The sequence below is a fragment of the Apiospora aurea genome (genome assembly GCF_038362705.1).
Source record: "Apiospora aurea strain CBS 24483 chromosome Unknown utg000005l_segment0_segment0, whole genome shotgun sequence".
Taxonomy (NCBI): Eukaryota; Fungi; Ascomycota; class Sordariomycetes; order Amphisphaeriales; family Apiosporaceae; genus Apiospora; species Apiospora aurea.
Genome location: NW_027117392.1, coordinates 1,888,652 through 1,914,723, shown reverse-complemented (window position 1 = coordinate 1,914,723; position 26,072 = coordinate 1,888,652). Strand labels below are relative to the sequence as shown.

The window sequence follows — 26,072 nt, the reverse complement described above, 5'->3', positions numbered from 1 at the left end:
CTGTCCCTGGCTCCACTCGATTCCATGTTCAACACCATCCCATCAAAAGCTACAGCTGCAAGTATGAACATCCTACCGCCCGAAATCGTCCTCTCCATCCTCGAGTATTGCGTCATCAACCACTATGGCGACAAAAACTCCCTCCTAGGCCTCCGCACCGTCTGCCGCCTTTTTGATGATATCATCAAGCCCTACGTCCTCCGTACGCTCCAGCTGGAGTTCACGCGCCTCGACAAAGTCGCCAGGCATGAACGCCCCCTCGACGAGGACGCTCTGAGGCGCATCGGCCATCTGTGTCATGCGCTTTATCTTGACCTCATGCTGGTCAGGGACGACGGTGAGCCGCCTACTTGCTTACCTGCTCTACCGCTGCTACCACGCGACGTTGCACCAACTGCTGACACGAGACATGTGCTCATCCTCTCCCAGGCGAGGTCAGCTACCTGGGCAAGATCTTCTCTGCGGTCCCCTCGATGGAGGCCTTCGTCACGACCCTGCGAGACCGATACTGCTTGAACGAGGCTTCCTTCACCGAAGTCGACTACCGAGACAACCTGGGGAAGCTGCTGGGACACACCCCGAATGTCTCGGCCGTTCGTCTGAACCTTCCGTTTCAGCTCATCTCCAAGCACTGTCGCGCTGCCACCATGATCCTCGGCAACACCTTTGAAGCCCTCGCCCAGCGGCCCGAGGAGTCGGCCAGGTTGAGAACGCTCGTCCTGGAAAACGTGACTGACACCACCATTGTGAAGCTGTGGAGGAACCCCCGCGACGTCAGGAACATCATCGACGCCTTCTCCGCCCTCGAGAACTTGCTCATCTCGGTGCGGCGGCACGAAGAAGGGCAGGCGCAGACCATCAACTTCCGGCACCGCCTATGGGAGATGATTGGCAAGGCGCCCAACCTCGAAAGCCTTTGCTTGATCAGCCTGGACTGGGACGACGGCGCCTTTGAGCCCATCAAGACGACTACCCAGCGCGACTGTACCATCGGCGATTGGCATTTCAGATCCATTCCGACCATACGGAAGCCGCCCAAGTCGGTTCTCGCGCGACTGACCTATCTTGAGCTCCGCCGTGTCGAGGTGCCCGGGTGTGGGCTGCTCTCCATGTTCAAGTGCTTCAAGGACTCCCTCAAGGAGCTCTACCTGAACCAAGTATATCTCAAGAAGGTGCACAGCGCCGGCCTGACCGAAAACCCAAATGATGTCTTGTGGATCGGAATGCCCAATACGCGGCCACCGCAGCACCACAGGTGGATAGCAACCTACCTTCGTCAGATGGAGCTGCGGTTGCGCGTCTGCCGTGTCGCTTCTCTTGGCTATGATCAGTACGTCATTGGGGAAGAGCCTCATCCCATGCCGGGGTACGATCTGGAAGACCCTTCGGGCCTCGGCCGCACTCTGGAGCAACGTTTTGTAGAGGTTGTTTCCGGTATCCAGCAGCCCGATGCGCCGGATGGCTCACCTGTCGCGTATTGGCCAGAAGAGGAAGAACAGGCGTGGGCGTACGCGGATAGGGATCGACCGCACGACCTGGAACCCAGTGACTGGAGTGCTCCGCATTACTTTTCCACGCAGAAGAACCCGACTTCCGGCTGGCAGAAGACGATCGATTGCCAGTTCCCCAACTTCAACCAGTTCACGTTGGACGAACTTCATTGGTTTGCCGATACGGCATGCAAGGGCATGAGCAAGATCAGTCGTGCGATGAATGACGAAGAAGAACCGCAGCATAGCCCGCACGGCGGTCTGGGGAATCCCGAGGACGAGTCCGTCACGAACGCACAGCTCGGCAACCAAACATTGCATGGTATGGATCTTGATTAAATGCTGACATGTCATCCAGCCGGGAGCCCCTGAGGACGAAACTACCCACCGGTGGCGTCCCGTGTTCTTGACCGAATTTGACTACTCATCCATTACTTGCATCGATGTCGTATAGTAATAGTAGTAATAGTAATAGTGGTGGTGGATATCAACTAACGAGTTTGATATCGTTTTGATCGTTGGCAAATAGGCCGAAGCATCTTATACTCAGTCGCTCGATTCAGCATTATCAGTTGCGCACTGCTTTTCCCTTCTTTTATCTCTCTCCCGTCTTCTTCCTCTTCCTCTTCTTCTTCTTCTTCTTCTCCTTCTCCTTTTCCTTTTCCTTTTCCTTTTCCTTTTCCTTTTCCTTTTCCTTTTCCTTTTCTTGTGTTTTTATCTATTACCACATAATACAGTCAAGATACCAATGATTCACAGTCGTTACCGAAACCCCGTGAAGCAAAAGTCCTGGCAGGAGTTCCCGATGATGCTTGTCCCGCGGATAATGTGGACGAACTGAAACCTGGCGAATCTGCCGAAAGGGTGTGATTTGCAAGATGATTGGCCGCCCCCGAATGGTTTCCGGGCCACTGACGACAGAGCACCCTCTGGCCGGGCGCAGTAGGTCGGTTTGAGGGTGCACACCACCATCCAAGTTGGAGAACCATTGGGTCGCCATGTACCAGCTGCATAAGCATGCATGCACTCCGAGAAGCTCGGGGCCTGCTGACGGGCGGTCGTGGATTGCCATCCACCACTGGAATCCGAGCAGGCCAGACTACTCGAGCAGGCAGCCGGCGGCTGTCATCCAGAGCCTCACTACGACCATCTGCGCCTATCATTGGTGATATTGGCTTGTGCAACTCGCTCCTCATCGTTGGGCTCCATTCGAGAATGTAACTTTCCTTCGTCCAAGACTCTTGGGGTTTGCTCTGCTCTCCGTCCGAGACAGATCCCATGGGCTGCGCAGTGAGCCAGCTGTTCAAACAAGAAAGAAAGACTTCGTTTTGGGGCAGCGACTTCTCCTATCCCTAAAAGCAGCTACGCCATCTGGCGCGACGCCCTGCGAGATTTTGGGCACGAATGAAAGTTCGAAATGGTTCATCGCTCCGCAGCGGCTTCCCAACAACATACTAGGCCTCCCTACGGCAATCACTCCCACGGCCATGTCAGCCATCGTCGTCAACCGCGCGAACAGCCAGTCGAGCGACAGGAGGTGTCGCAACTATCAGAGATAAAGCTCGTTGACCTAGATAGGTTACGACCTGAAGTTAAGATTGGCATCCCCCCAGTGTATCGAGATTGTCCAAAATCTCGGCCTTCTTGCGCCGGAAATATCGAGCTGGTGTGAACTCTATTGAGAATGACGCGGGCATTTCCTTCTATCACGGCGGCGATGTTGTGCACGACGATAGGATACCGCGCGCCATTGCCGCCCTCTATTACAGGGCAGCACGAAGCAACACTAGTCGCAGCCTCCGCCTCCTGTGGAGTGATCGTCTTGAATTCCACTCGCCCGAGGTGGATGAGTTGATGGACAGCATCGAAGCTGGCATCACGATGCGGGAACTCAGAGCCGATATCGCAGCACGCTTGGGGGTAGACGACGGCTCCCGTGTCGTGGTCTCGGCTCGGGATGGTCTGCGACCTGGTTTGCTGCAGGGGGACAACTGGGAAGCCCGCCGTGTTGGTACATGGCTCTGCCAAACACTGTTCGTCGATCTAGTAGCGGAGAGGAACTACGTCATCGTGAGAGGGGTCAACGAGGAGTACCTTTTTCATCCGTTCAGCTGTGCCCGATCGATTGGGACACGCACGCTCAAGACGTGGCTTCACGATAGGATACTGACCAATGTCCGTCATCCCAAGTCGTCGAAAGGGGGGGCGGGTTGGTCTAGAGGACATAAGTATGTCCTTGGAGGGGAGGCCCTGGGAAGGCACTCGCGTGTCAGCCTCGGGTCCACTGTCGATTTCGAACTGGCCCGCACTGCCCATGAACAGTTCGTGCAAGAGGAGGGTTGGTTGGTCCCGGAAAAGAAACGTGCATTGTCTGTAGCGACGACAAGAGGATATCCGAGTTCCCAGCTCGGATTGCCAAGACCTGCGACCACCAGCCGGCTACCTGTCGGGGCTGCATCGGTCAGTGGATCGCCTCGAGTATGGCATCGGTCTCGTGGGATCGCCTCAAATGCCCCGAATGCAGTGGTCTTCTGGCCTTCGAAGACGTGAGGACATTCGCTGACCCGGAAACGTTTGAGAGGTTTGCACCCCATCCCAGAGCCAGCACCAGCACCAGCTCCAATACATCGGGGAGGTGACTACCGTACTGGGGGCCTAATGCGTGTTCAGGTACGACTCTCTCGCGACCAAGGCGGCGCTCGAAAGCTTCCGCGACTTTCGATGGTGCCTCAACCCTCGGTGTGGCGCTGGGCAGATTCACAAGGCGGCCTGTGCCAGGGTAAAATGCCACGCCTGTAAAGCGTCATCGTGCAGCCACCACAACTTGCCATGGCACGGGGGCGAGACGTGCGAGGCCTACGACCGGCGTACCAGGAAACAGAGGAAAAGCGACAAGGCTTCCGAAAAGAAGGTGAAGGAGATGACCAAGTCTTGCCCACGGTGTCACAAAGATGTCCACAAGTACTCGGGCTGCGACCACATCACCTGTAAGTCTCGGTAGAGTTGTGGCGAACTTGCAAACATGACGTTAACTTTCTACTGCCGCAGGCGTGTGTGGTCACGAGTGGTGCTACCTGTGCCTTGGCGAATACTACCATGATCAGGAGAGCTTCCTCCAATGTAAACATAAGCGCAGCTGCCGGTATTTCCAGAATCCCCCAACTACGAAGGAGGTCGGGCCTTTATGCCCTTTATGCGGCGAGCCAACATGCCGCCGCCGCCGCTACTGCAGGGGAACAGACCGTGGGGGTTCCCACTGCGCCCCATGCTCCCCCGTCACCTTGGGCGACCGCCCACCCCGACGCCCCCTTTACCTGACCAGGGTCCGCGGGTCGATGCAGACCCCTTCGAACTCCGCGGGAGGGACTTTGCGGAACGCGGCAACCAGGCAAACCATCTTCATGTCGGCCACGCGGGCAACGGCGAGGCAGGCTTTATGGGCGCGGCGGCAATGTTCACCGTGGATCAATTCCTCCAGCGAGCACGGTAGACAAGGGGCGCGTTCCTCAGGGGCTGCGCTGTTTGATGGTTTAATGGGACAGAGCCTTGCCCTGGGTGCTGTGTATCGATATTTATTCATTTCTCTATAGGCCCGGTCACTATCCGACTATCTAATGTAGTACAATGCCAAAATCAAAGTCCTTCGTCAACAAAGCATACTCATCCCGGGTGCGAGGTCCACAGCTGCCAGAGCCCAGGCCGTGGTGGGCAGCGTCGAGCCGCAGCACGACGTTCTCGGTCTTCTTTCTGTGCAACTCATACGGGTGCTTGGCCGCTTTGACATCAGCCACGCGGTAGTGCGAGGCGTGGAAGTCAAACAGCTTTCTTGCCGGCTTCTTGCCGACTGCGGCGCAGTCTAGATCGGCAAACTGGGCCATGATGGCCTGTCCGTTGGCGTGAGCCAGCTTCAGCCAGCGCGTGTCGGTCCGGTTGGAGCCTTCCTGTGGGAACTCGTAGTCTGTCCACAGCTGGGACACGTCGGCCGAATAGACGCCGAGGCGCTGCGAGAGCCTCTTGTCGCAGTAGCTTTCGCCCGGGCCGCGGCCGTACCACGAGACGGAGCTCCACTCGCCCGGCAGCTCCATTGTGAAGCCGATGCGAGGCAGAGTGCGCGGGAGGCAGTCTCCGTTGGGGGAGCCCTTGGCGTGGATCTTGAGCGAGCCGGAGGCGTGGAAGGTGTAGGTGAGGCTCAAGTCGATGGACCACGAGAGCGTCGGGGGGCAGAAAGACTGGTGCACCCGGACCACAAAGGTGGTTTCGTCGTCGTCGGGGTGTCCCCATGTGCAGCCACGCGTCCTGGACCTGGCCAAGTCCAGCCGCTTCTCCTTCCAGTCCCAGCCGTCTTGCGGCGCGTCGTTGTCGGTGGGTGCCCGGTACATTGTCAGGTCGGGGCTGCTGGCGAGAAACTCGGTTCCGTTCTTCTTGACGGATCGCAGTTTGCCAGAGACGGGGGCAAATGTCCACGCCGTAGTCCCGGAATCGATGGTCAGGAGGGTGGCGGTCTCCTTGATGTTCAACTTGGCCGCAGCGTCCGGTGGCGCAGCCAGGGCGACGGCTGCCGATGGCGTTAGGGGAACTTCGGCAAAGGCAACTTCGAAGCCCGGCGGCAGGGCCAGTGTCTGGGTACGCTGGCGGAAGAAGAGCTGCAGGGTGCCCTCTCCCGACAAGGACGCATCCGACGCCGTCGGGACCGCCAGCTCGGCCGTCTGACCCGGGCCAGTGCCTGCCGGGATGTCGAGCCTCCCCGTCAGGGAAGTCGGCCTCCCTCGTCAAGCACGACGTAGACGCAGTCGAGGTGATCCAGCGCGACGAAGTCGTACCGGTTGATGACGACCACCTTGCTCGGCGAATGCGAGACGACCTGGACCGGCTCAAGCGCTTTCTTGTACTCGGCCAGGCCAGGACCGGGCGTGTGGTCCGAGAAGAGAAGACCGTCCATGACAAAGTTGTAGTCGTTGGGAACGTCGCCAAAGTCGCCGCCGTATGCATAGAAGTCGTCGCCGGATGCCTCGTCCTTCTTCAGGAGCCCGTGGTTGGCCCACTCCCAGACAAAGCCGCCCTGCAGCTTGGGGTACTGGTAGAAGACATCGACATACTCCTTGATGTTGCCCGGCCCGTTGCCCATGGCGTGTACGTACTCGCAGAGAACCATGGGCTTCGTCTTGCTCGGGTCCTTGGCGAAGCTGACAATCTCCTCGATGGGCGGGTACATCCTGCTGTACATGTCCATCGTCTCGGCGTAGATGTCGGCCTCGTAGTGGATGGGGCGGCTGTCGTCGAAGGACTTGATCCAGCCGTACATGGCCTGGAAGTTACGACCAAAGAAGGCCTCGTTCCCCAGAGACCAGATGATCACCGACGGATGCAGCTGATCACGATGCACCAGCTGCTTGGCTCGGTCGACATAGGCCCCCTCCCAGTCGGGGTTATCCGTTGTCCACTTGGCGGCGTCGAGCCGTGTGAGGAGCTGGCGCTCGCGGAAGGGCAGGGCACGCTCCGCAGGACTCAGCTTGGCATCACCTGGGCAGATATTAGTCCTGCGTGTGTGTGCATATGGGCGTATGGGCGGTCCCCGTGCAGAGACAGAACTTACTGATGGTTTCGAATCCGTGGCACTCCAGGTCGGCCTCATCCATGACCCAAAACTAGGCAATGCATCCCAGTCAGCATCATACACATACACACACACATACACACGCACTACATGTACACATATAGTGTGTGCGTATAACAAGAGAGAAAGAGAGTAACCAGACGGATATACTCACACCCAGTTCGTCGGCCAAGTCATACAGCCGCGGATCGCTCGGCTGGTGCGACGTACGGATGGCGTTGATGTTGTGTGTCTTCATCAGCATCAGATCCTGCCGCAGAAACTCGAGCGGCACCGACCGGCCGAACTTGGGGTGGTGCTCGTGGCGGTTGGCGCCTTTCAGGACGATGCGCTTGCCGTTGACCTTGATGAGGCCATCCTTGATCTCGACCTGGCGGAAGCCGACGCGGTGGGAGACGTAGCTCCTCTCGTCGATGGACACGACCAGGTGGTACAGTGTCGGCGTCTCGGCGGTCCACTTCAGGGGGGGTTGTCCACGGCCAGCGAGAAGTCCAGAGTCCCGCCCGACGGCGTCGCCGCGCTCGATGCCACCAGCGTGCCCGCCATGGCCGGGCCCAGCAGCGTGACCTTGACGTCCCCTTTGCCGGCGGTGCGGACGCGGACATGGAGCTGGGCATGGACGTACTGGCTGTCGAGCTTGGTCTGCACAAAGAGATCCTCGATGCGGGACTCTGCCGGGAACCCGAGCAGATACACATCACGGTATATGCCGCTCATGCGCCATTGGTCCTGGTCCTCGATGTAGGTGCCATCGCAGTACTGGTAGACACGAACGGCCAGCGTGTTGGGCCCGCGCTCCAGCACCTGGCCCGTCACGTCGAACTCGGCCGGGTTGCGCGCGCCCTGGTGGTAGCCGACCTCCTTGCCGTTCAGCCAGACGTGGAAGGCCGAGTCGACTCCCTCGAACCTCAGCCGCAGCTGGCCGCCCTGCAGGTGGCTGGGCACCTCAAAGGTCGTCACGTACGACCCCGTCTCGTTGTCGTCCAGCGGCACATTGGGCGGGTCGACGGGTATGGGGAAGTTGACGTTGGTGTAGTGCGGGCCCTTGCCGTAGCCGTTGAGCTGCCACATGCTGGGCACCGTCACCCGGTCCCACTGCGCCGTGTCAAAGGACGGGTCCTCGAAGCCCTCGGGCGCCTCGAACGGGTTCTGGGCCAGGTGGAACTTCCAGGCCCCCGAGAGGCAGCAGGCCTGGGTCTTGGCCATGTCGTAGCTCAGGGCATCCTCGGCCGACCGGTACGTGGAGAAGTTGGCGCGCGGGGGCAGGGTGTTTCGGTGAAGCACCCCGAGGTTGTTCCAGTCTGGCTGGGAGGCCGGGTGTTGTTTCCTGACGGGCGGCATTGTACGTGGTGGTGGCGGCGGCAAGCAGCGAGGCTGGCCAGTCACGAGAGAACCCGTTATTGGAAGAAGGACACGGAACATACTGCTTTTATATAAGACTTCCGGGCTGGCTCTGTTCTTTTCTACAGTCTGTAGACACAGCTAATATTCCGGCGTAACTAGAGCACATGTGGGACGAGCCCCCCTCAACCCTTGGCCCTGACGCCGGGGATCCTGGGCTGCTGGGATGACGGGGAAAGAGCACAAGGGGAACTCCGTGCATGGCGGCAAACCCGGTCTTCTTGCCGATGCGGGCCGGGATCCGAATCAGGGCCCCCCTAGAGTGCTCCACCGCCACACCAACACACCACCACACCGCCCTGGGTCAGGTATTCTGCGGCGCCATCACCTGCCTTCTTACCCGCTCCCGCAGCGACGCCTCCAGATCCACGTCATGGGCGTCCCCGAGCCGGGCCCGGTACGCGTCCACCAGGGACATTCGCAGTCCAGGCAGCATCCCCTCCTTGCCCGTCTCCCAGTCCGTCAGCTCCTTCAAGCCGGCCTCGATCAGCTGGGTCGCGTGGCTTGCTTGCCCGCCCTGCAGGTGCGCCCACAGGAACCAAGAGCCGTGACGCAGCAGGCACTCTTCGAATACCGTGATCTTCTCCCACACCAGCGGGTCCTCGGCCTCGTACTTGCGGGCCCGCACGAACCCGAACCCGGCCATGTCGACCGTGTAGAAGAGCGCTGCCAACTGCTCCGTAGACAGGGACGCCATGTAGTCGATCTGGGCGGTGCGCGTGTCGGCAGGGGCCCGAGGATGCGAGCAGGCCGCCGCAATGTCCGCAATGTGGTCGCAGCGACACAGCGATGCCCTCATCAGCTCGAGAAGCCGTGCTTGTTGGCGCCGCGTAAGCGGGCCCAGGAGCGGGGGACTGCCCGTGTTCCAAAAGTCGTGCCGCAAGGCATCGCTGATGCGCTCTTGGCGGACATCCAGCTCCAGGACTGCGGCGAACGTGTTGGCGGCAATGACGCGACGCTCGGGGCCGCGCGAAGATAGCACATGGCCCGCGGGCGGCAAGCGGCGTGCCGCCATCTGGGCTCTGCAAATAGATGCTTCGTAGGTCTGCAGGATAGAGCGAACAGTCTGTAGACGACCATGCCCGGTCAGCCTTCCTCTGCTTCTCCATCTTCCCCCTCGCTCGCCACGCGACGCTGAGGAGAGTTGGGGTGGGGGGAACGTGCCTTGGTCGTCTGCATGAACTGCATGACGGTCGCCATGTTCATGTGCTGCTCTACCATGCCCAGGATGATCTCGGGAGGCAGTAGTTCCATTTTGGCCATCACACAATGCCGGAGGTAGTTTCTGTCTCTAGATGGACGGTGGGAAATGCTGGTTGCTGGTTGCTGGCAAACAATGAGAGGCCGACTGCAGTGCTTTTATTCGGGGCCTGTCACGGCTATGGCGCGAGCAGCAGCGCTGGGCACCTTGATGGCAGCCAGCCAGCATCATGGCGAGCCATCAAGGTTGCAAGCGCAAGTAAGTATACGTGCAAGCGCAAGCGCAAGTATCAGTGCAAGCGCAAGTGCAAGTATCAGTGCAAGCACCATGGCTGGCACTTGCCATGGCAATTGCATCAACGTCATGGCAAAAATGCCTCCTTCCGTCGTAGTGGTGATGGTGGTGGTGATGGTGGTGACGGCAGCGGTTGTAGTAAAACCGCCGACAGTAAAATAGCTGGGAATAGTATCATATAGTTGGCAGGGCTCTCAGGGCTCTCAGGGTATAGGTTAGGCAGGTAGGTAGCTATCCCGTATCCCTTGTGCGCGGCGAACTGGAATGGCCCCCAACCGGCCGCGTCACCGCGAAACACGCACTCCGGCCGCACATGCTGCCCGCCCCGAATCGAGTGAGTCACGATGCGTCAGCTGCTGACGCGACGGCTCGCGGCCCATGCGGCTGGATACACCCAGCAAAAGCTACAGTGGCGCGCGAATATGTAGGCATATAAATAAATATGTGCCTAGAGCAAGCATAGGCATCGTCATGTCCGAGGTTTGGACAGACAAGCGACAAGCGACAACCCCCTCGGACAAGACAAGACCTGCTCTACCACGGCAGCATCCCGCTTCTTCGCCCGTCACCACAAACCCCACCCCGACCACGATGCCGGAGCAACAGCACACTCCGCCAGCTCAAGGTGCAGTGCCTTCATCCGACTCGGCTTCCATCCTGTCGGGCTCGTCTACTGTCTGGTCTCGCCATGCCGGCCCCTCGCCCTCCTCTGCGCCATCCTCCTCGCCCACGCCCACGCCCAGACCGAAGGCCTCGCTACCGCAAAGGCTCCGAAGTCTTCTATCAGACTTCGGCAACCCCCTACCGCGAAATTCGACAGCGAACACGGCATTAAGCCCAAGACGCCGGGCACTGTCGACACAATGGGCCGACCACCCAGGATCTGAGGGCGGCCAAAGAGGGGCTCATCCCTCCGTGGCCGATGGATGAGTGGCTTGTGTTTGGTTACATCCTCCAAATCAGTTGCAAAGAAAGATATAGATACAAGATGAAGCCCAAAGTTTGCCGCGCAAAAGCTGTCGTACCCTTAACACCCAAATATACACACAATCCTCAGTATCATTTCTAAAGTACACACATAGACACACACACACACGGACATATATATACCTGTACAAGACTGCCCAGCCAATCCATTCATGCTGGAACTACCCGGAACCATAGGGACCGCCTTTCCAGCTCGGGGGGGTCTCGAATGCGTAGAGACGTCTCCTTTTGCGAGTACCCAGTTTGCTCCAATGAACCCCCTATTCCAAGCCAGTCAATAGAGTCATGGAACCGAACTTGACTTTCCCGGATCCGACATGGATCCGCCGCCTGCGCAGCAATATAGCCAGCTGGCCAGGCTTCTAGGCCAAGGATATCTAGTATCCGGCACAACTCGGGGAATGGAAACGGAACAGGTTGGCCGGTCGTCGCAAGAGACTGGAGACTGGAGACTGGAGACTGGAGGCTGGAGGCTGGAGGCTGGAGGCTGGAGGCTGGACTTTACCCACCCTAACCACTATTGATCGCCTCCTTTGGGGCCGTTTTTGCCAAATCTCTCTTTCATGGAGACTCGTTTGTTGCCCATGGACTTGATCTTGTCAATCAGGGTTTTCCTTGCATCGAGCTCGTTGATCTCATCACTGCCCCCGATGCTTTTGCCGTTGACCATGATGTTGGGGACTGTCGACCTTCCCGTCATCTCGCCCAGCTTGGCCTGCAGTTCTTTGCCCATCGGATGCTCATCCAGCTCGACAATGTAGGGCGCAGGGTCGATCGTGTACTTCTCGAGCAAGACTCCCTTGGCCCGCTTCGAGTAAGGGCAATACGACTTGGAGAAAACGACAACTACGGCATGTCAGAGGTTGATTGGTGGCGTCGGTCGGGGTAAATCCAGAGCTGCTGCAACATACCTGGGGATTTTCTGAGCAGCTCGTTCAAGGCTGCCTCGGCCTTGCTAGCCGGGTCCGACTCGTCCTTGGCATCGGCGGAAGCCTCCTTGTCCTTGAGCTTCCTGTTTTGGCCGCCGGCGGAGCTGCCCACGCCGACGACCTCACTGGGGGCGTCGGGTTTGAGGGGCGCCTTGGCGTTGGCCTGGTCCTTGGCCCTCTGCTCGGCGGCGCGAAGGCGCTCGGCCATCTCTTTTGCTTGCTGAACGTCATCTTCGCCGACGGAGCCGTCGCCGTCCTTGTCCTTGGCTTCGCTGACGGCGGTGGCGCCCTTGCCGTCCATGATGATCTGGGCGCCGCCGCTGCCTCGCTTGCGTTCCATGGCGTTGACCGTCTTGCCATAGAAGTCCTGAAAGGCGCGGCTTTCGTCGGAGCCGAATTTGGAAGTGAAGAAGAGGGTGGTGACGATGACGGCCATGCCGACCATGACGAGGAAGCGCACCCTGCGGGCAGACGGCATCTTGGGCGACCAAGACGGGTTGTGTGGCGCGGCGCGTCGGTGCGAGCGGATGCAAGAGGGGCGGGCAGGGCGTCTCGGGGTTGGTCGCAGACTTTGGCAGCCAGGTCAGGAGGGAAAGGGGGTGGCGGATCGCGGAAGCGCGATGGGGGTTCGGGCTGAAGTGTGGGAGCCGGCCGGTATGCCGGTAGCTGCCACATGTGCCTGTGTGTATCGCAAGAGCAGATGGCAGACGATATATTACGCCATCGACTTGGAACGGACCTTGGGCGGATTTCGGATTCGGATGCGCAGGCAGGCAGACAAAGATGGGAGAGATGCGCGCTGTTGTTGACCGCAGGCCAAGCGAAGCAGCAAGTTGGTAGTTGCGCGGCGCGGCGCTGCGTTGCGTTGTGCTGTGTAGTGTTGCCTATGACAAAGAGCAAGCAGGCATGTATGTATGTATGTATGTGTGTATGTAGGTACGTATGAATGGATGGATGGGTGGATGGGTGGATGGATGTGCGTGCAGCAGATGTGGCGAGTGACCGACTGGCCGTCTTGGTCGTCGTCGTCGTTCGTCGTCGTAATGTGTAATAATGGGTAGGTGTTGGGGTGTCGGGGGGTGGCGTGGTGTCGGATCGGCCAAATGCAGATGCACCTTAAAAGTCCCGAAAGTCAGTCAGTCTGGTCTGGTCTGGCTGGTAGTACTTACTTAACCTTTAGTTTACTACAGTAGTAGGCATGCTAGCAAGTTAGGTACTTTAGGTACTTAGCTCCCTTCATGATCCACCGACTCGACTCAATATTGCACCCAGATGCTGAGGTCTCTCAATTCCGTTGCCTGACTGATGGCAACTTTAATGCGCCATGACTTACTATTCATTCCAAAGGCTACATACATAGCATATCAATTCGTGTGAGACGCGAGCCTAAGACCGACTAATTGCATAACAACAAACCAGCAGCTGTACACACACACACACACACACACACGGATATCGAACCTCGTACTGTCTGCCCTAGTCTGCCGGCCAATAAACAGCATGTGAAAAGGGGGTTGCGACGTTGCGTCACTCCCTCACTCCCTCACTCCCTCACTCAGCCGCGCTACTCAGCTGGATATGCAGATACGGTATCCGCATGAATATATATATATATATATATGTGTGTGTGTGTGTGTAATGTAATAAGCGTATATAAATATAATCTCTAGAGACTAGAGATAGAATATATTTTATATGTATGTATGTATGTATGTATGCGTGCATCCAGCCCATTCGCTGTTAGCATACGAAGTAATAAATGGTGTACTGATACAGAGACGCCAGAGTCGTCCTCTTTGCTCGTCCAGACCACCTCCGTCTATTTATTTCCCCATTTCCTTGGCCCCAAACGCCAGAACCCTAGATACGGTCAATGTATTGGACCCGTGCTATATACGCCACTCCTCGTGCAATCGCCCCCGTCGCTTGTCATACAACATGCTTGTTTTCCTTGGTGCAAAAACACGAGCGCTACACTCGCTCCCAACCGAGTGTTGCCCCTTAAAACGACACGCTGCGCAGATGTGAAAAGAAGATCAACCCATATACACGCCAGTGAAATTAGACAAAAAGAACCCCAAAACGCCGGCCATGCCGAGACGGGGAGACAGATGGACAGACAGACACAGAGAGGGAGAGAGAGAGAAGAAAAAAGAAAAAAAAGACAGAGCGAGAAAGATCATGCATGCTGCAAGCAGGGGGGAATCATATCGTCGCTTTTTACTTCCTTCACCTGGGCATCCCTAGTGACGGTACTTCGACCTCGCTCAGATCCGGCACACCTTCGTCCCGCCGGCGGTCAACGAAGCTATTGCACTCCGCAACCACCAAGCTCCATTCCGCCAGAGCCCGGCCAGAATACTTCGCCCCCCTCTCCAGATGGCTGCTTGGTTTGGTGCCGTGCACAAAGGCTTCCGCGGTAGGCGTCGTGATGCGGTCCTGGTACAGCGATGACTGATTGCTGCTGATGCGTTCCATGCTAGGACTTTGGCTACCTCGACGATCCATTGTCGCCGACGACCGGGGGCTTGCTGACGTTTCGGACACTTCGGCATTCTTCGCCGCCTCGATCAAGCCGCTTTGCACACTGCCCGACACCGCTCGCGTTGGTGCCGGCCGGCCCGCGGGAAGTGCGTGGGAGCTGTTGCCCATATCCGAAAATCCCAGCCGAGACTGTGCTGGCAGTGGCAGGCGCGGCTGCGTCAAGATGCGTTCTGCAGGGGGCATCATGTTCGGCCCGTTCCAGGAAAGAGTGAACCTGAAGACATATCGCAGGCTCTCATAGACAGGCGAAGAGCCTATACTGTCCGTGTCCGAGGCGGGGGGGTGTCACTGGGTTGCTTGCTCCTTTTGGCGGGGGTGCTGGCTTGTGGGCCATTGTGCCATCTCGCACAGATGGCTCGGCATCTTCAGGATTGCTGCCGTTCGACAAATGGAGAACTCTGCCTAGCAGGTTCCATTTCTTCTTGTAGGCTGCCGTGTCCGTGTTGGGCGGGCTCACAAACTCGGGCGGGGCCGGCGCTGTTGACGTAGACTCCAGCGGGTTGAACGACGTCGAGAACGAGTCAAACCCGACCATGAGCCCCCGGTTGCGCCCCAGGGGCTTCAGTGCGGATGATCATAAACCGCTTGCCCGGAGCCGGTGTAGCTGGGGCGGTCGATGGTGCACAATTGCTTCGTCCTTCGGCCACATCACGAAGCCATTGGTAATGAGACCAAACAGTCCCAAGACGTGTGGCAGCGAGGTGGAACATTCGGCTATACGTAACTGGTCAGTAAGTGTGTTCTGGTCTGTTTTGTTTTGTGCTTTTTTTTGGTTTCATGGACGGATTCAGTGCAACAACGTACATATCCGAGTCATTCGCGCCGCCGTCATTGCGGCAGATGCGCCAGCAAAGGAGACGCATGTAGTATGCTCGCACCATTGGACACCAATTATTGAATAATTTGTTAAACGTGTCTTCGGTCAGCAGCCAGCCTTGGCAAATGGCCTCCTTTCGAGCTTGCTCACTGGTGGCGACATCCCAGATGGAGAAGATCAGAGAGAGCACCCGGACTTCGGACATGGTGTGGTTCGAGTCCAGAATCTTCTGACACACGTCGAGCCAGAACGGCCAGTCCACGTAATCCAGAGACATGCGGCCCATGCCGACGAAGCCTCGATACGCAGCCAATGACTCCTCGAGAAAGTCACACAAAGTAAAGCATGCATTGTGGTCAAATTGGCATGTCCTCTTCGCTGCAGCCTTCATGAGCGCCATAAACGCCTCAGCAAACGAGTGCCGTGCGCCTGGAAACGCCATGGAGCTCGTGGACAAGAAGTCCTTGAGAAGAGCAATGAGGCGGTTCTCATTCATGCCTCTGTTGATGTTGTTGTTGAGGTTCATCGGCAGCGCCATAGCGGATGCGTCTGCTCCCTCTGAAAGCGGCAGCCCCATGGAAGCCTCCAGGCCCGCTTGCCGGTGTATCGTTGAGTCCAAGGTGGCCAGGAGTTGCGCGTTCACCAACACAAACGCAGGTGCGAGTCCCTTCTCCACCAGCGGGAGGTTTGGGGGCATGAACTCCTCGGCGAGAATGTAATAGTATTTGCAGAAAAGAAAGAACAAGTCGGTATCATGCCCCCTCCATCTCGATACCCATTGGCCATGCCAAGCAATCTTAGCAGTAACCAGTGGTAGCTGCGCAGCTTGTCGCAAAGACTGGACCATGGCCCGCACAGAGGACCAGCCGAGATTTTCTAGGCTTGGCGGGAAGAGGGCCGTGAGATCATCGCTTTCTCCTTTGCTACGCCGGGGTAAGCGGAACTCGTCGGCAACGCGGCGGAGCACATCGGGAGTCAGAGCCCACAAGCGCACGAGGATCTCGGCCACTCCAGGAGCAAAGAAGAACGCATACGCACAAGCTCTCCCCGCGAAGTTGACAAGGCTCAACGGGGCATGGCGCTGGGACAGTTTGTCCACAACGATGCCCATCTGAGTCACGAGATTTGTGACAAACATGGTGCGTACGTTGTGCTTGGCCGACTCAGCGAGAAAGTCGGTATCCGCCGTCGAGCTCCGTGACGGGTTGCCGGACTCATCGTTATGCGCGCGTCCCTTGCGCCCAGCCGGCTCCCGGGGGCTTCGATGTGCCAAGGGGCTGAACTGTGGTATGCACTGACGCCATTCCGGGCGCATCATCAAGATGGTCGTCACTTCAAGGACAATCGGCCGATCGACACCCGCGACCGACTGGTTTGCCTTCCCATCTAGCAGATCCAACAGGCCAACCCACCACTTATTCAGAATGCTTGCCCTAGGCTCTAGTTCCTCGAAATGCAACGTATTGTTGGACGGATGCAACGCATATTTGCGCAGAAAAGGGAGAAGATTGTTTCGCACTACACCGACTTTCATGTGCACAGATTTGGCCTGAAACCTGCCGTACTCGGCATCCAGCGACTTGAAAGCCGACCACAGCGGATCCCGAGGTTGCTGTGTTGTAGGTGGGCGCTGCACCTCGTCAGGAACCGTGGTATTGCTGTTTTCGGAGGCCGCGTTGGAAGGGCGGGTGTTCGTGGCCGAGCTAGCTATAGATGAAGCGGTGCTATCTCCGTCGTTGACAGACATCCCCCCTGACCAGCAAGCTCTGTGGGCGCTGCTTCATCTTGGACAGATAATTGCCCAGTTTGCCAAGAGAGTCGCTGGACTTGTTGGCCTCCCGATCCATGCCCGACGGAGCTCGCTTGCGAAGGTATTTCGGGGATTGCGTAACCGGCTCGTTGTTGGGGGAGGGCTCACGGCCTTGAGGCTTGTGAGATACGTAGTCCCTGGCCTCCTTCATGGGAGAAGGAGAGGGCGACCGAGACGTGGAAATCCAACTGGTCGAGCGTTTTGCCAAAGAAGCAAATGATCCCGAGACCGACCTCGACTTGTCCGCCGCTTTCTGTTCTACATGATGGGGCTCCAGGAGGCTCTGTGGCGGCCTCGAAGGCTCCTTCTCTTGTTCTTGCGGAAGATCATGCTCGGACGGCGACTTGGATCCCGGCATCCACGACTGGCGGCGGGTCAAGAGCGACTTGCCTCTTGCTCTGCCCATCTTGTCTGGCTCGGAGGCGGGCAGACTCGTGTGCTTCGCATCGGTGCTAGCCGTGCGGTTAGGAGCTGGGATGGAGAAGTTGGGGTCGAAATCGAAGTCGGGCAGGTCGAAGGAGGGTATGTCGAAGGCCGGGAGAGGCGAGAGGTGCTTGGTCGTGGTAGTTGGCGATGGTTTTCGTGATGTCACATCAAGATTTGAGTGAGACAGCCGTGATCGCTCAGGCACCATGTCTGAAAAGGAATGCGAGCGGCGGAACGAGTGTGTCGACTCAACGGCTGGGGGAGCCGTCACAAAGACAGTAGGCCCACTCATATCATGACTGATTTAATATGGACAGGTGCAGATGGGTCTAAAGCTAACCTTGACTTGAGCCGAGATAGATGGATGGATGAGCTGATTTTCGGTACAAGCACACGCCTGCAGGCTATTGACAAGTAGGTTGTCAACGGCAATGCTAACCTTCCATTGACTGCCAGGCGGGAAGGATGAGACTGGGAGGGTTTCCTCTCTTTTTTTTTCTTCTTCTTCTTTCGAAGTTTCCAGGATGCCAGCAGCTTGCGTTCGACACCGGACTAAATCATTTAAGGAGCTCCTCTCATGCCGGACTCGTGGGAAGGAAGAGATGACTGTTGTGGCCGGGCTATGGATACCCTTTTCCTCGACCATCGAAAAGCAGACAAAGAAAAACACGAACGAGTGTAAGAGGCTCGAAAGCTCGGAACGACTTGTGGACAGGGCGAACAACAGAGGCGCGAAGCGCAGATGCTAGCACAAACTTAAGGGGAAAAAGGTGGTGGTGTTTCAAGTTACTAAGAATGTCGATTAGGATCGGGTCGTGTGCTAGATGACAACCTCGGAAATGACGCGCTAGGTTGAGATCGGAGAGAGTTAGGTTTCTGCCCGCAGATACTGTAAATAGATAATGTACTGTAGATAGATGCTAGAATGATTGATTAAACAATGGCTCCGGGAGGCGAGGGGAGAGAGAAAAAAAAGAGAATCTTTCGATCCCGTCTACGTGCCGGCAAACTCCCAAGGCCGTCTTGGTCTATCGAGCCTTGTACATCTTAATAGAAGACGGCGAGGGCAATTGGTCAGCAAGGCGTAACGCGGGCGCGCACACAACTGACCAGATCCCTCACGCAGCAGATGCCTGGGCAGGGGCTGGCTTGGGTACAGACAGACAAGGACACTGGAGGGGAAATGCGTATCCACCCACCAACTCGTTGGTTCAGGACGGCTTCTGCGGCGGACGCAATTAAGCACATTAGCCCCTGCTTTGTTGTGCTTGTAGTCTGTTCTTCCGAATGTTCTTCAGATTATACCTACCTACCTAGGCAGCATGTAGGTTAATTATCATGGCGCCTCCAGCATGTCATTACGTAGGTAGACGTGGCACGGGGGTTGGCGGATGGCATTGTCGATTGACCCTTGCGCATCGGAGCAGTAAAGGACAGGCATGTCGCCCAGCATTCTCAGCTATTAGGGGTTATACTTTACATATCCATGCCTGCAGGTGACTGCGTCGAAAACGTCACCGCGCGCGCGCGCGAGAAAGAGAGCTAATGTAGCAGGCAAGTAATTGCTCACTGTACGACCTCCAACGGTCTACCTACGTACAAGTAGGTACCGGCATGGACATAGGACAATTGCAGGGCTGAACGAATGTCTGGGATGGAATGAATCTATGAGAAGATGCCCGCCTGTTCATCGACGAATGACCACGGGCGTGGCTAGCAGACGACAACCTTGGAGCCTTCAAGTTCGGTTCGTAAGGTGGAATATCGTGCACGAAAGTCTGGCCATTCTTATGGATGAACCAATCATGAGATCCAAAAGGTCCGAATAGGAAGCGTATCATGCGAGGCACGCATGTACGGTGGCCAGGTAGGAAGGAGGTAGCAGGGTAGGCTGGTACTGTAGGCTGGTAGGCTGGTAGGCTGGTAGGCTCAAGGTTCCATATCAATCTTCAATCAATCAATTGATCAATCCATCCAATTGAACTAATTGGCAATCAGTCAATCTTCTTATCGCCCCGGTCTTCGGCAGGAGCTTGGTAACCGACACCGACCGACCGACCGACCGGCCTTGGTGCTTGGCCCAGCCAGGCCCAGCTATCAATCACTTGAATTCATGTCGTTTTTTTTGCCGTCTTACTCCGCTTAAATTTTCAGGATAGCGCCCCTCCAGTCCTTGATGCTGCGTGCAGACCAAAGACAAATCCAGCAGAGGACAACAACCTGGTGTAGCCAACCCCAACCCATTTCATCGCAATGCTTCGCCAAGTGTAAGCCTGCCAGCCCGCCACTATTCTCGGCAGATTTACTTACATGCATATAGGAAACCGCGCAACGCGCGATCGAAGCGCGCCTTGGAGAAGCGAGCGCCCAAAGTCGTGGAAAACCCCAAGACTGCCCTTTTCCTGCGCTATGTGAGTCTTACACCTGCCAGAATGTATGCCACGCTTGTGGTGCAACCGGACTCACGCGTACTGTAGACTACCTGCTCTGAAGTTTGCCAGAATGCGCTCAGCGACCTTTATGCGCTCCGAACGCCTCTAGCGAAGCGCTTCACCAAGAAGAACGACATCCACCCTTTCACAGACCCGGCCAGTCTGGAGTTTTTCTCGGAACGAAACGACTGCAGCATGTTTGTGTTTGCTTCGAGCTCCAAGAAGCGGCCTCATACTCTGACCTTGGGGAGGACCTTTGGCCACAAGATCCTCGACATGATGTACGTTTGGAGCCGGACGAACCCCCGTGTACTTTCACAACTAACCCCTGTGCCCATCCCAGTGAGCTCTCTCTTGAGCCTGAATCATATCGACAGATGTCGCAGTTCAAGACACGGAAACCTGCCATTGGCTTGCGGCCAATGCTGGTCTTCTCGGGGACCGCCTTCGACTCTCCGACGGCCAATGAGTACACCATGGCCAAGAGCATGCTCACCGAGCTGTTCACCGGAGATACTTCCGGAGATAAGATCGATGTCGAGGGCTTGCAGTATTTGATTAACATCTCCGCCGATGAGCCAGCCGGAGACGAGGTGAAACCGGCCATCCACGTGCGCGTGTACATGATCAGCACAAAACGGAGCGGCCACAAGGTTCCGCGCGTAGAAGTGGAGGAGGTTGGGCCCCGCATGGACTTCCGCCCCGGCCGTATTCAGGAACCGCAGGAGGACATGTGGAAAGAGGCACTCAAGAAGCCCAAGGCCGGCGAAGAGAGGACCAAGAAGAATGTTTCCACCGACTTGATGGGCGACAAGCTGGGAAGAATCCATCTGGGCAGACAGGACCTGGGCGATCTGCAGACCAGGAAGATGAAGGGTCTCAAAAGGAGTCGCGACATGCAGGACGAGGATACTGCGATGGCCGAGGACGACACGGCAAAAAAGAGCAAGAATTGACGCGCTGCAGAGTATACCTAGGCTGGGAACATGATCATGGCGTTCAGGCGTACGATACATCGATTGGAAGGTCTATGGAGCGAGTGACGTCGCCATTATGCAACAACGTGCTGCATTTGTTTGTATCGATAGAAGAAGAAAAATCCATGTCGTCTGCAATGCTTTTCCGTGCAGCATTCATGCCCGTGGGCAGACAGCGTGTTAACAGCTCACGACTGTTCTAGAAGCGGTAGTCCTCCCCTCCTGGTGAAATCCAACACTGGCATGAAGGAAAGTAGGTACTTCCAGTTTGATTGCACGGTCGCCGAAGTGAAGAGCGGCTCCTCACAGTAAGTACCAGATTCATGTGGTGCTCGTTTGCGACGCCGCTGGACACTGTACGGGCGGGGGGGAAGGGGGCAACTCAGGCTAGTTGGTACCAGGCTGCAAGTTGAGGGTGCCACCAAGTACCTACTAGGCTAGCCTGCTGGGGGTGTGCAAGTAGGTACCTGTCTAATGTACATACCTCACTCATACCTACCTTCAATGTTAGGTAGCTAGGCTCCGTCCATCAGATCATCGACTCCAAATTGAAACGAACGTGAGAAGAGGCTCAACACGGGTGTGCTACGTCCCAGACTTGCGCCTTCCCAACTCCCACTAACCAGTACATACGTACACATACAGTATATCCCCGTCCGCATCTGCTCGCCTGTCTGCCGCACACTCTCGCGCAGCACCGCGGCATTACAGCGCTCCATCCTCTGCGACAACACTCGATTCTCTGGGAGCAGCATGTGAGGTCAAACTCACACCTAGCGGCTTTTCATCATCAAATGCGGTGGAGCTATGAACCATGATCCCACCCCAACATCGCTGGCGGATTCTCACCCGACTTTGCCCCGTCGCGACGACGAGACAGCCGCCGCTCCCTCCGGCCTCGGCAACGACGGCGACAGGCAAGACGATGCCGCTCCAGCAGACACCGCTGCCCGGCGATCCTCGCTGTCCAAGAAGGCAAAAGAAGGCCTCGGCAAGAAGCTCGCCTTCCTGACACATTTGCTCGGCTGCTTGGATACTCTAATTTACGCCGAGCTATGCACATTATACTACATGGAGTATGCCGCACCCGACTTTCATGTGCTATGCCTTTTTTGTCGAATCAAGTAGTCGCTAACTTGGGCGCTCCTTAGGTGCTCATTCTTCCGGCTGTTTCTTCGATGGCTACCGCAATGGACCTATTTGACCCCCAAGCCCGAAAACATCATATTTCTCCTTCCCAACTACCAGGCTAGCGCCATTGTCGGGCCAAACCTCCTCTGCATGCTCCTTCACATTGTGACCTCGTTGCCCCAGGCCAGCGAAGCATCAAGAGGCTATCTTCACGGCGGCGTCTTGGTCGACTTCGTGGGTCAAAGACCGCCCACTTCAAAATTCACGCTGCTGCTGCTCGACGCAGTACTACTGGGTCTACAATGTTTTATGCTGGCCGTTAGTATGGAGAGGGACAAGGTGCGCAAGATCATAAAGCCTCCGCGAAGCAGAGCGACCAGTGGAGGAACGGCAGGAGCCAGCACGCGACCTGCCTCGAACCAGGATCATGACGCCGAGGAGCGCGGCGTGCATAGGGATGCGCCCGCAGCCGGTCCAGCAGAGGACGGTACGACAGACCCAGGGACATCAACAATGGGCAATATGGAGGGCTTTGCCGAACGTACAGAAGCCGTGGGCACCCCGCCTAGAGGCGCCGAAGCCCGACGGAACCGTGGCTACGAAGAGCTTAGCGATGTACTGAACTCGGGAAATGCCAACTTGGCGGACTTTGACGTGCGGGTCGCTCTTCGGACGGCCTGGAGCAATCGGCTGAACGCGCCAGAGAGCGGTGCCGCTTTCGCATTGCAGGTTAGTACTTCACATCGCGATTGGTCACAGACTACCGGCGAAGCGTCCCGCCATCATCCAGCCCCCTTGCCGTCCCAAAGCTGACTTGTACTTGGGCAGAACGTGGGTTACAATGCTACTCTTGCAGCCATGGCCGCGCAACGAAACGCGAGGCGGGCTACTGCTCGAGCCACCCGTACAGGATAGTTGTAATAATATCGAAATCAACATTGGGCTCCTTGCCAAAAGAAAAGGTTGCGGTGAATATTGTTTAGCTGCTTATGCTACCTTTCTTCCAACGTTGCCCACACCTGTCCCCTTCACCGAGACTATGATGTCACCCGTGTCGTCGTCTTCCACGTTCCTCATGCCCCAACTACTTGCACCAAAGGTTTTGAGGTCTCTGGCCAGCTCGATGATCTCCTCGGTGCCAATGACTTCCCTGCCCAGCCGCAGTCTACCGACATCCTCGGAGCCCATGGCCATGAGGGTCAAGACGGTGTTGGAGGCGGCGAAACTTGCGCATCCGCCTTTTTGTATTGTCTCGAGTAGTTGGTAGGCGCACCGCTTGCCAATGTCTTCTGGGACCACACCACCCTCGGAGGGCGCCACGACATCGGCAGAGTAGAAGACGCCGGCGGCGCTTGATTCCGCGACCAAGCTCATGCCAAAGCCTATGCCGATCCTGCGCTTTCCTGCTGCTTTCTCTGTTCCTTGGGTGGAGGGCGCCTGGTCATACTGCGCGGCCACGTGAATGTCGGAGACTAGGGGGTTCAGGACCTCCCTTGCCGAGTGGATCATGCGGGCGTTGTTGCTGGCCGAAACACCGGTCGCATAGGCGACACCCCGTATTCTCCGTATCCTGCCAGGGCTGCGGTTGAGATGTAGCGTCTTGGGCAGGCGGACCTGGCTGGCGAATCTAAGCTCGACAATGCCAGCGCCGCCGACGCCCTTGTGGCCGGCGCATGAGCGTTGCAGGACGCGCAGCTCGATGCGCATTGCGGGGATGCCGAAGAGGTCGTACAGAGGGAGGATGGCGGTTCGAAAGGAATCGATGGAGAGGTCGCCCGTCTCGGTAGCCGAGGTGATGACACCGGGGCCGGTGAAGCGCACGTTCATGTGAGATTTGGAAAAGGGAGCGAGCAAACACAGAGGGACGAGGAAGTAGGTCACGCCGCGAGTGCAGTTTGCAGGAAGCTGGTGCTCGATGACGTTGCCTTCGCCGGCGCCGAAGCCTGGGGCAGCGCCGGTGATGAGGCCGGGCTGGTATGTTATGGCGGTACCGGTGTAAGAAATCTGCATGGAGGAGCCGTTGGTGACGGCCTCGAGGAGGCGCAGGAAAGAGACCTCATGGGAGGCCAAACCAGGATTGGTGGGCGAAGAAGAGCGGATCTTGGAGATGTGGACGGGACGGCCGGTGAGGGTGGACAGGACAAGGCGCTGGGTGAAGTGCCTGTGGCCGGTAAAGCGCAGAAACTCTGGTTTCCGCTCCGACATGGTGACTGTGGTGGTGGCCTGTCGCACAAGATACGTAACGTAAGGTGTTGGAAGTGAAAGCTTGCTAGAGTTTCGCACGCATACACACGTTCACAGATACACAGATACAACACACCCACCTTGCCAAGTTACATACAGGTGGGAGATAGTCTCTTGAGCCAAAGTTGGATTGCCTGTTGCTTCGCGGCGGCAGAATACCTGAAAATTTAGGCGGTGTGAGCGCGCTTAGATCCTGAGTTCGGCTCAGAGGGCGGACGTGCGCACGAAGTACCTCTGGCTTCAGTGGAGGTACCTCAGCTGGTAGCACTGCTGGGGCTGGCGCTGGTGGGTGGGGCAGCGCCGCCGGCCTGGCTCGAGCGTGCTCAGGCTGGCACTGGCTGGCTGGCGCTGGCTGGCTGGGTACATTCAAGTTGATGTGTCCTTGTGTCCCCGTGTCCTTGTGTCCCTGTGTCCTTGTGTCCCTGTGTCCCTCCAAGCCTTGAGCCCCGGCCGGGTACCTGCCACACCACAGCTCCACCCCCCGCTGCTCCCTTAGGTACTTCGTTTCCTCGTGGCCGGCTGAAGTTAGTCGTTAGGTGGCTTTTGAAAAGTGTCAAGATCGCACCCAAGCCGTGCTTCGATTTATTGGTACTCCGGACCATCAAGTATAGGTAGCAGCACCCAAAAAGAGTCGAGAGGGAAGGGGGAAAAAAAGGAAAAAAACACCACCATCTTCCACCAACAACCCGACATCGACGTCGTATCATCCCAAAAAGCACCCCGCTGCCTCACACTCTCTTTTTATTCCACCCTCGCTCTGGCACTTTGACGCGAAGAGCGGACTCGTTCGTGTCTATCCAAACCTCGCGACGCCTGCTGCACGCACTCCCGCACAATGTTCGACATAGACTGGTGGAGCCTGGCCCTGCCCTTTGGCTACATCTTCGTCCTCGGCAGCTCCCTATATGTCTTCTCGACCATCTACAGAAAACGCAAGGCCGGTACGTCGCCTGTTTCCTCGGCTCTGCTTCTTCGTCTTCTACCACCCAACACAGCTTGCTAACTAACTCGTCTCGCCTCGTCTAGCGGAATCCGCCAATCTCGCACCTTGGTTCCCCCCGCACCTGCAGAAGGAAGTCTACTCGACCTTGCTGGAGCTCGATGCAGACAAGGACCGCAAGACCAAGGTCCCCGAAACCGTCGTCCGTGCCGCCCTCCTCCGCCGCGCCGTCGAGGATATCGCACGCATCATCCAAGTTCGTCAGGCCAAGCAGGCTTTGAACACACTACTCCAGAGGGGCAGCGTCGGTGAGGACCTCAACCAGCGCTTCCAGCGCGCCGAGAAGGAAATCGAGGAGGAGCTCAAGGATGTTGTCATGGAGGTTCGTCCCTCCTCCCCTTCGCACATGCGATCCCCCCCCTTTTCCACTGACCCATTAAAAAGGCCAATGCCCTCGCTCCCGGCTGGGGCCAGACCATCTTCCAGTCAGCAAACGAAATCGCTGCCAACACGATGCTACGGTCCCGTCTTGACGAGATCCAGAACAAGGCCGCGGCCGAGAAGGAGTGGTGGGAAAAGCGGCGCGAGGCGATCCAGAGCGAATTTATGAAGGAGCTGGAAGAGGAACCGGCAAAGGGTGGCCTCAAGATTGGCAGTGACGACGACGCCGTACTGGTCGACTCCGGCACCCCGGTCACCACGCCGAGCAAGAAGAAGAAGGGCAAGAAATAAGGCCGGCATGTAATCTCGAAAATAATACCTTGGGCGGGTGTTTGCCATAGCAGGCCGCAATCGCTCTGCATCACATTGGCGTTCAGGCAGGGCATGCGCTATC

General features: G+C 57.2%; 11 protein-coding genes across 11 annotated transcripts; 5 read left to right on the top strand and 6 right to left on the bottom strand.

Annotated features, from left to right (window-relative positions):
• Positions 1–63: 63 nt before the first annotated feature.
• PG986_007158 (uncharacterized protein) lies at positions 64–1,829 on the top strand (the record flags this gene model as incomplete). The annotated part of the gene is made up of 2 exons (XM_066843380.1): positions 64–337; positions 430–1,829. The coding sequence occupies 2 exons, from the start codon at positions 64–66 to the stop codon at positions 1,827–1,829; spliced, it is 1,674 nt and encodes a 557-aa protein (XP_066699492.1).
• Positions 1,830–2,085: 256 nt separating this feature from the next.
• Positions 2,086–2,770, bottom strand: PG986_007157 (uncharacterized protein; the record flags this gene model as incomplete). Its single annotated transcript, XM_066843379.1, has 2 exons — positions 2,086–2,190; positions 2,237–2,770. 2 exons carry the CDS (start codon positions 2,768–2,770, stop codon positions 2,086–2,088), a joined length of 639 nt encoding a protein of 212 aa, XP_066699491.1.
• A 2,030-nt stretch (positions 2,771–4,800) lies between these two features.
• On the bottom strand, positions 4,801–8,445 carry PG986_007156 (glycosyl hydrolases family 2- TIM barrel domain-containing protein; the record flags this gene model as incomplete). Its single annotated transcript, XM_066843378.1, has 6 exons — positions 4,801–5,008; positions 5,151–6,196; positions 6,268–7,010; positions 7,084–7,135; positions 7,259–7,561; positions 7,582–8,445. 6 exons carry the CDS (start codon positions 8,443–8,445, stop codon positions 4,801–4,803), a joined length of 3,216 nt encoding a protein of 1,071 aa, XP_066699490.1.
• A 364-nt stretch (positions 8,446–8,809) lies between these two features.
• PG986_007155 (uncharacterized protein) lies at positions 8,810–9,759 on the bottom strand (the record flags this gene model as incomplete). The annotated part of the gene is made up of 2 exons (XM_066843377.1): positions 8,810–9,550; positions 9,634–9,759. The coding sequence occupies 2 exons, from the start codon at positions 9,757–9,759 to the stop codon at positions 8,810–8,812; spliced, it is 867 nt and encodes a 288-aa protein (XP_066699489.1).
• A 585-nt stretch (positions 9,760–10,344) lies between these two features.
• On the top strand, positions 10,345–10,887 carry PG986_007154 (uncharacterized protein; the record flags this gene model as incomplete). The annotated part of the gene is made up of 2 exons (XM_066843376.1): positions 10,345–10,424; positions 10,491–10,887. The coding sequence occupies 2 exons, from the start codon at positions 10,345–10,347 to the stop codon at positions 10,885–10,887; spliced, it is 477 nt and encodes a 158-aa protein (XP_066699488.1).
• Positions 10,888–11,504: 617 nt separating this feature from the next.
• Positions 11,505–12,394, bottom strand: PG986_007153 (Monothiol glutaredoxin-7; the record flags this gene model as incomplete). Its single annotated transcript, XM_066843375.1, has 2 exons — positions 11,505–11,833; positions 11,899–12,394. The coding sequence occupies 2 exons, from the start codon at positions 12,392–12,394 to the stop codon at positions 11,505–11,507; spliced, it is 825 nt and encodes a 274-aa protein (XP_066699487.1).
• Positions 12,395–14,145: 1,751 nt separating this feature from the next.
• Positions 14,146–17,721, bottom strand: PG986_007152 (uncharacterized protein; the record flags this gene model as incomplete). The annotated part of the gene is made up of 5 exons (XM_066843374.1): positions 14,146–14,674; positions 14,721–14,937; positions 14,993–15,174; positions 15,265–16,907; positions 17,023–17,721. The coding sequence occupies 5 exons, from the start codon at positions 17,719–17,721 to the stop codon at positions 14,146–14,148; spliced, it is 3,270 nt and encodes a 1,089-aa protein (XP_066699486.1).
• Positions 17,722–19,766: 2,045 nt separating this feature from the next.
• On the top strand, positions 19,767–20,901 carry PG986_007151 (valyl-tRNA synthetase; the record flags this gene model as incomplete). The annotated part of the gene is made up of 4 exons (XM_066843373.1): positions 19,767–19,780; positions 19,834–19,924; positions 19,991–20,226; positions 20,289–20,901. The coding sequence occupies 4 exons, from the start codon at positions 19,767–19,769 to the stop codon at positions 20,899–20,901; spliced, it is 954 nt and encodes a 317-aa protein (XP_066699485.1).
• Positions 20,902–21,729: 828 nt separating this feature from the next.
• On the top strand, positions 21,730–22,866 carry PG986_007150 (uncharacterized protein; the record flags this gene model as incomplete). Its single annotated transcript, XM_066843372.1, has 2 exons — positions 21,730–21,998; positions 22,074–22,866. The coding sequence occupies 2 exons, from the start codon at positions 21,730–21,732 to the stop codon at positions 22,864–22,866; spliced, it is 1,062 nt and encodes a 353-aa protein (XP_066699484.1).
• A 174-nt stretch (positions 22,867–23,040) lies between these two features.
• Positions 23,041–24,258, bottom strand: PG986_007149 (uncharacterized protein; the record flags this gene model as incomplete). The annotated part of the gene is made up of 1 exon (XM_066843371.1): positions 23,041–24,258. One exon carries the CDS (start codon positions 24,256–24,258, stop codon positions 23,041–23,043), a length of 1,218 nt encoding a protein of 405 aa, XP_066699483.1.
• An 874-nt stretch (positions 24,259–25,132) lies between these two features.
• PG986_007148 (Translocation protein sec66) lies at positions 25,133–25,969 on the top strand (the record flags this gene model as incomplete). Its single annotated transcript, XM_066843370.1, has 3 exons — positions 25,133–25,238; positions 25,324–25,619; positions 25,682–25,969. The coding sequence occupies 3 exons, from the start codon at positions 25,133–25,135 to the stop codon at positions 25,967–25,969; spliced, it is 690 nt and encodes a 229-aa protein (XP_066699482.1).
• Positions 25,970–26,072: the final 103 nt, after the last annotated feature.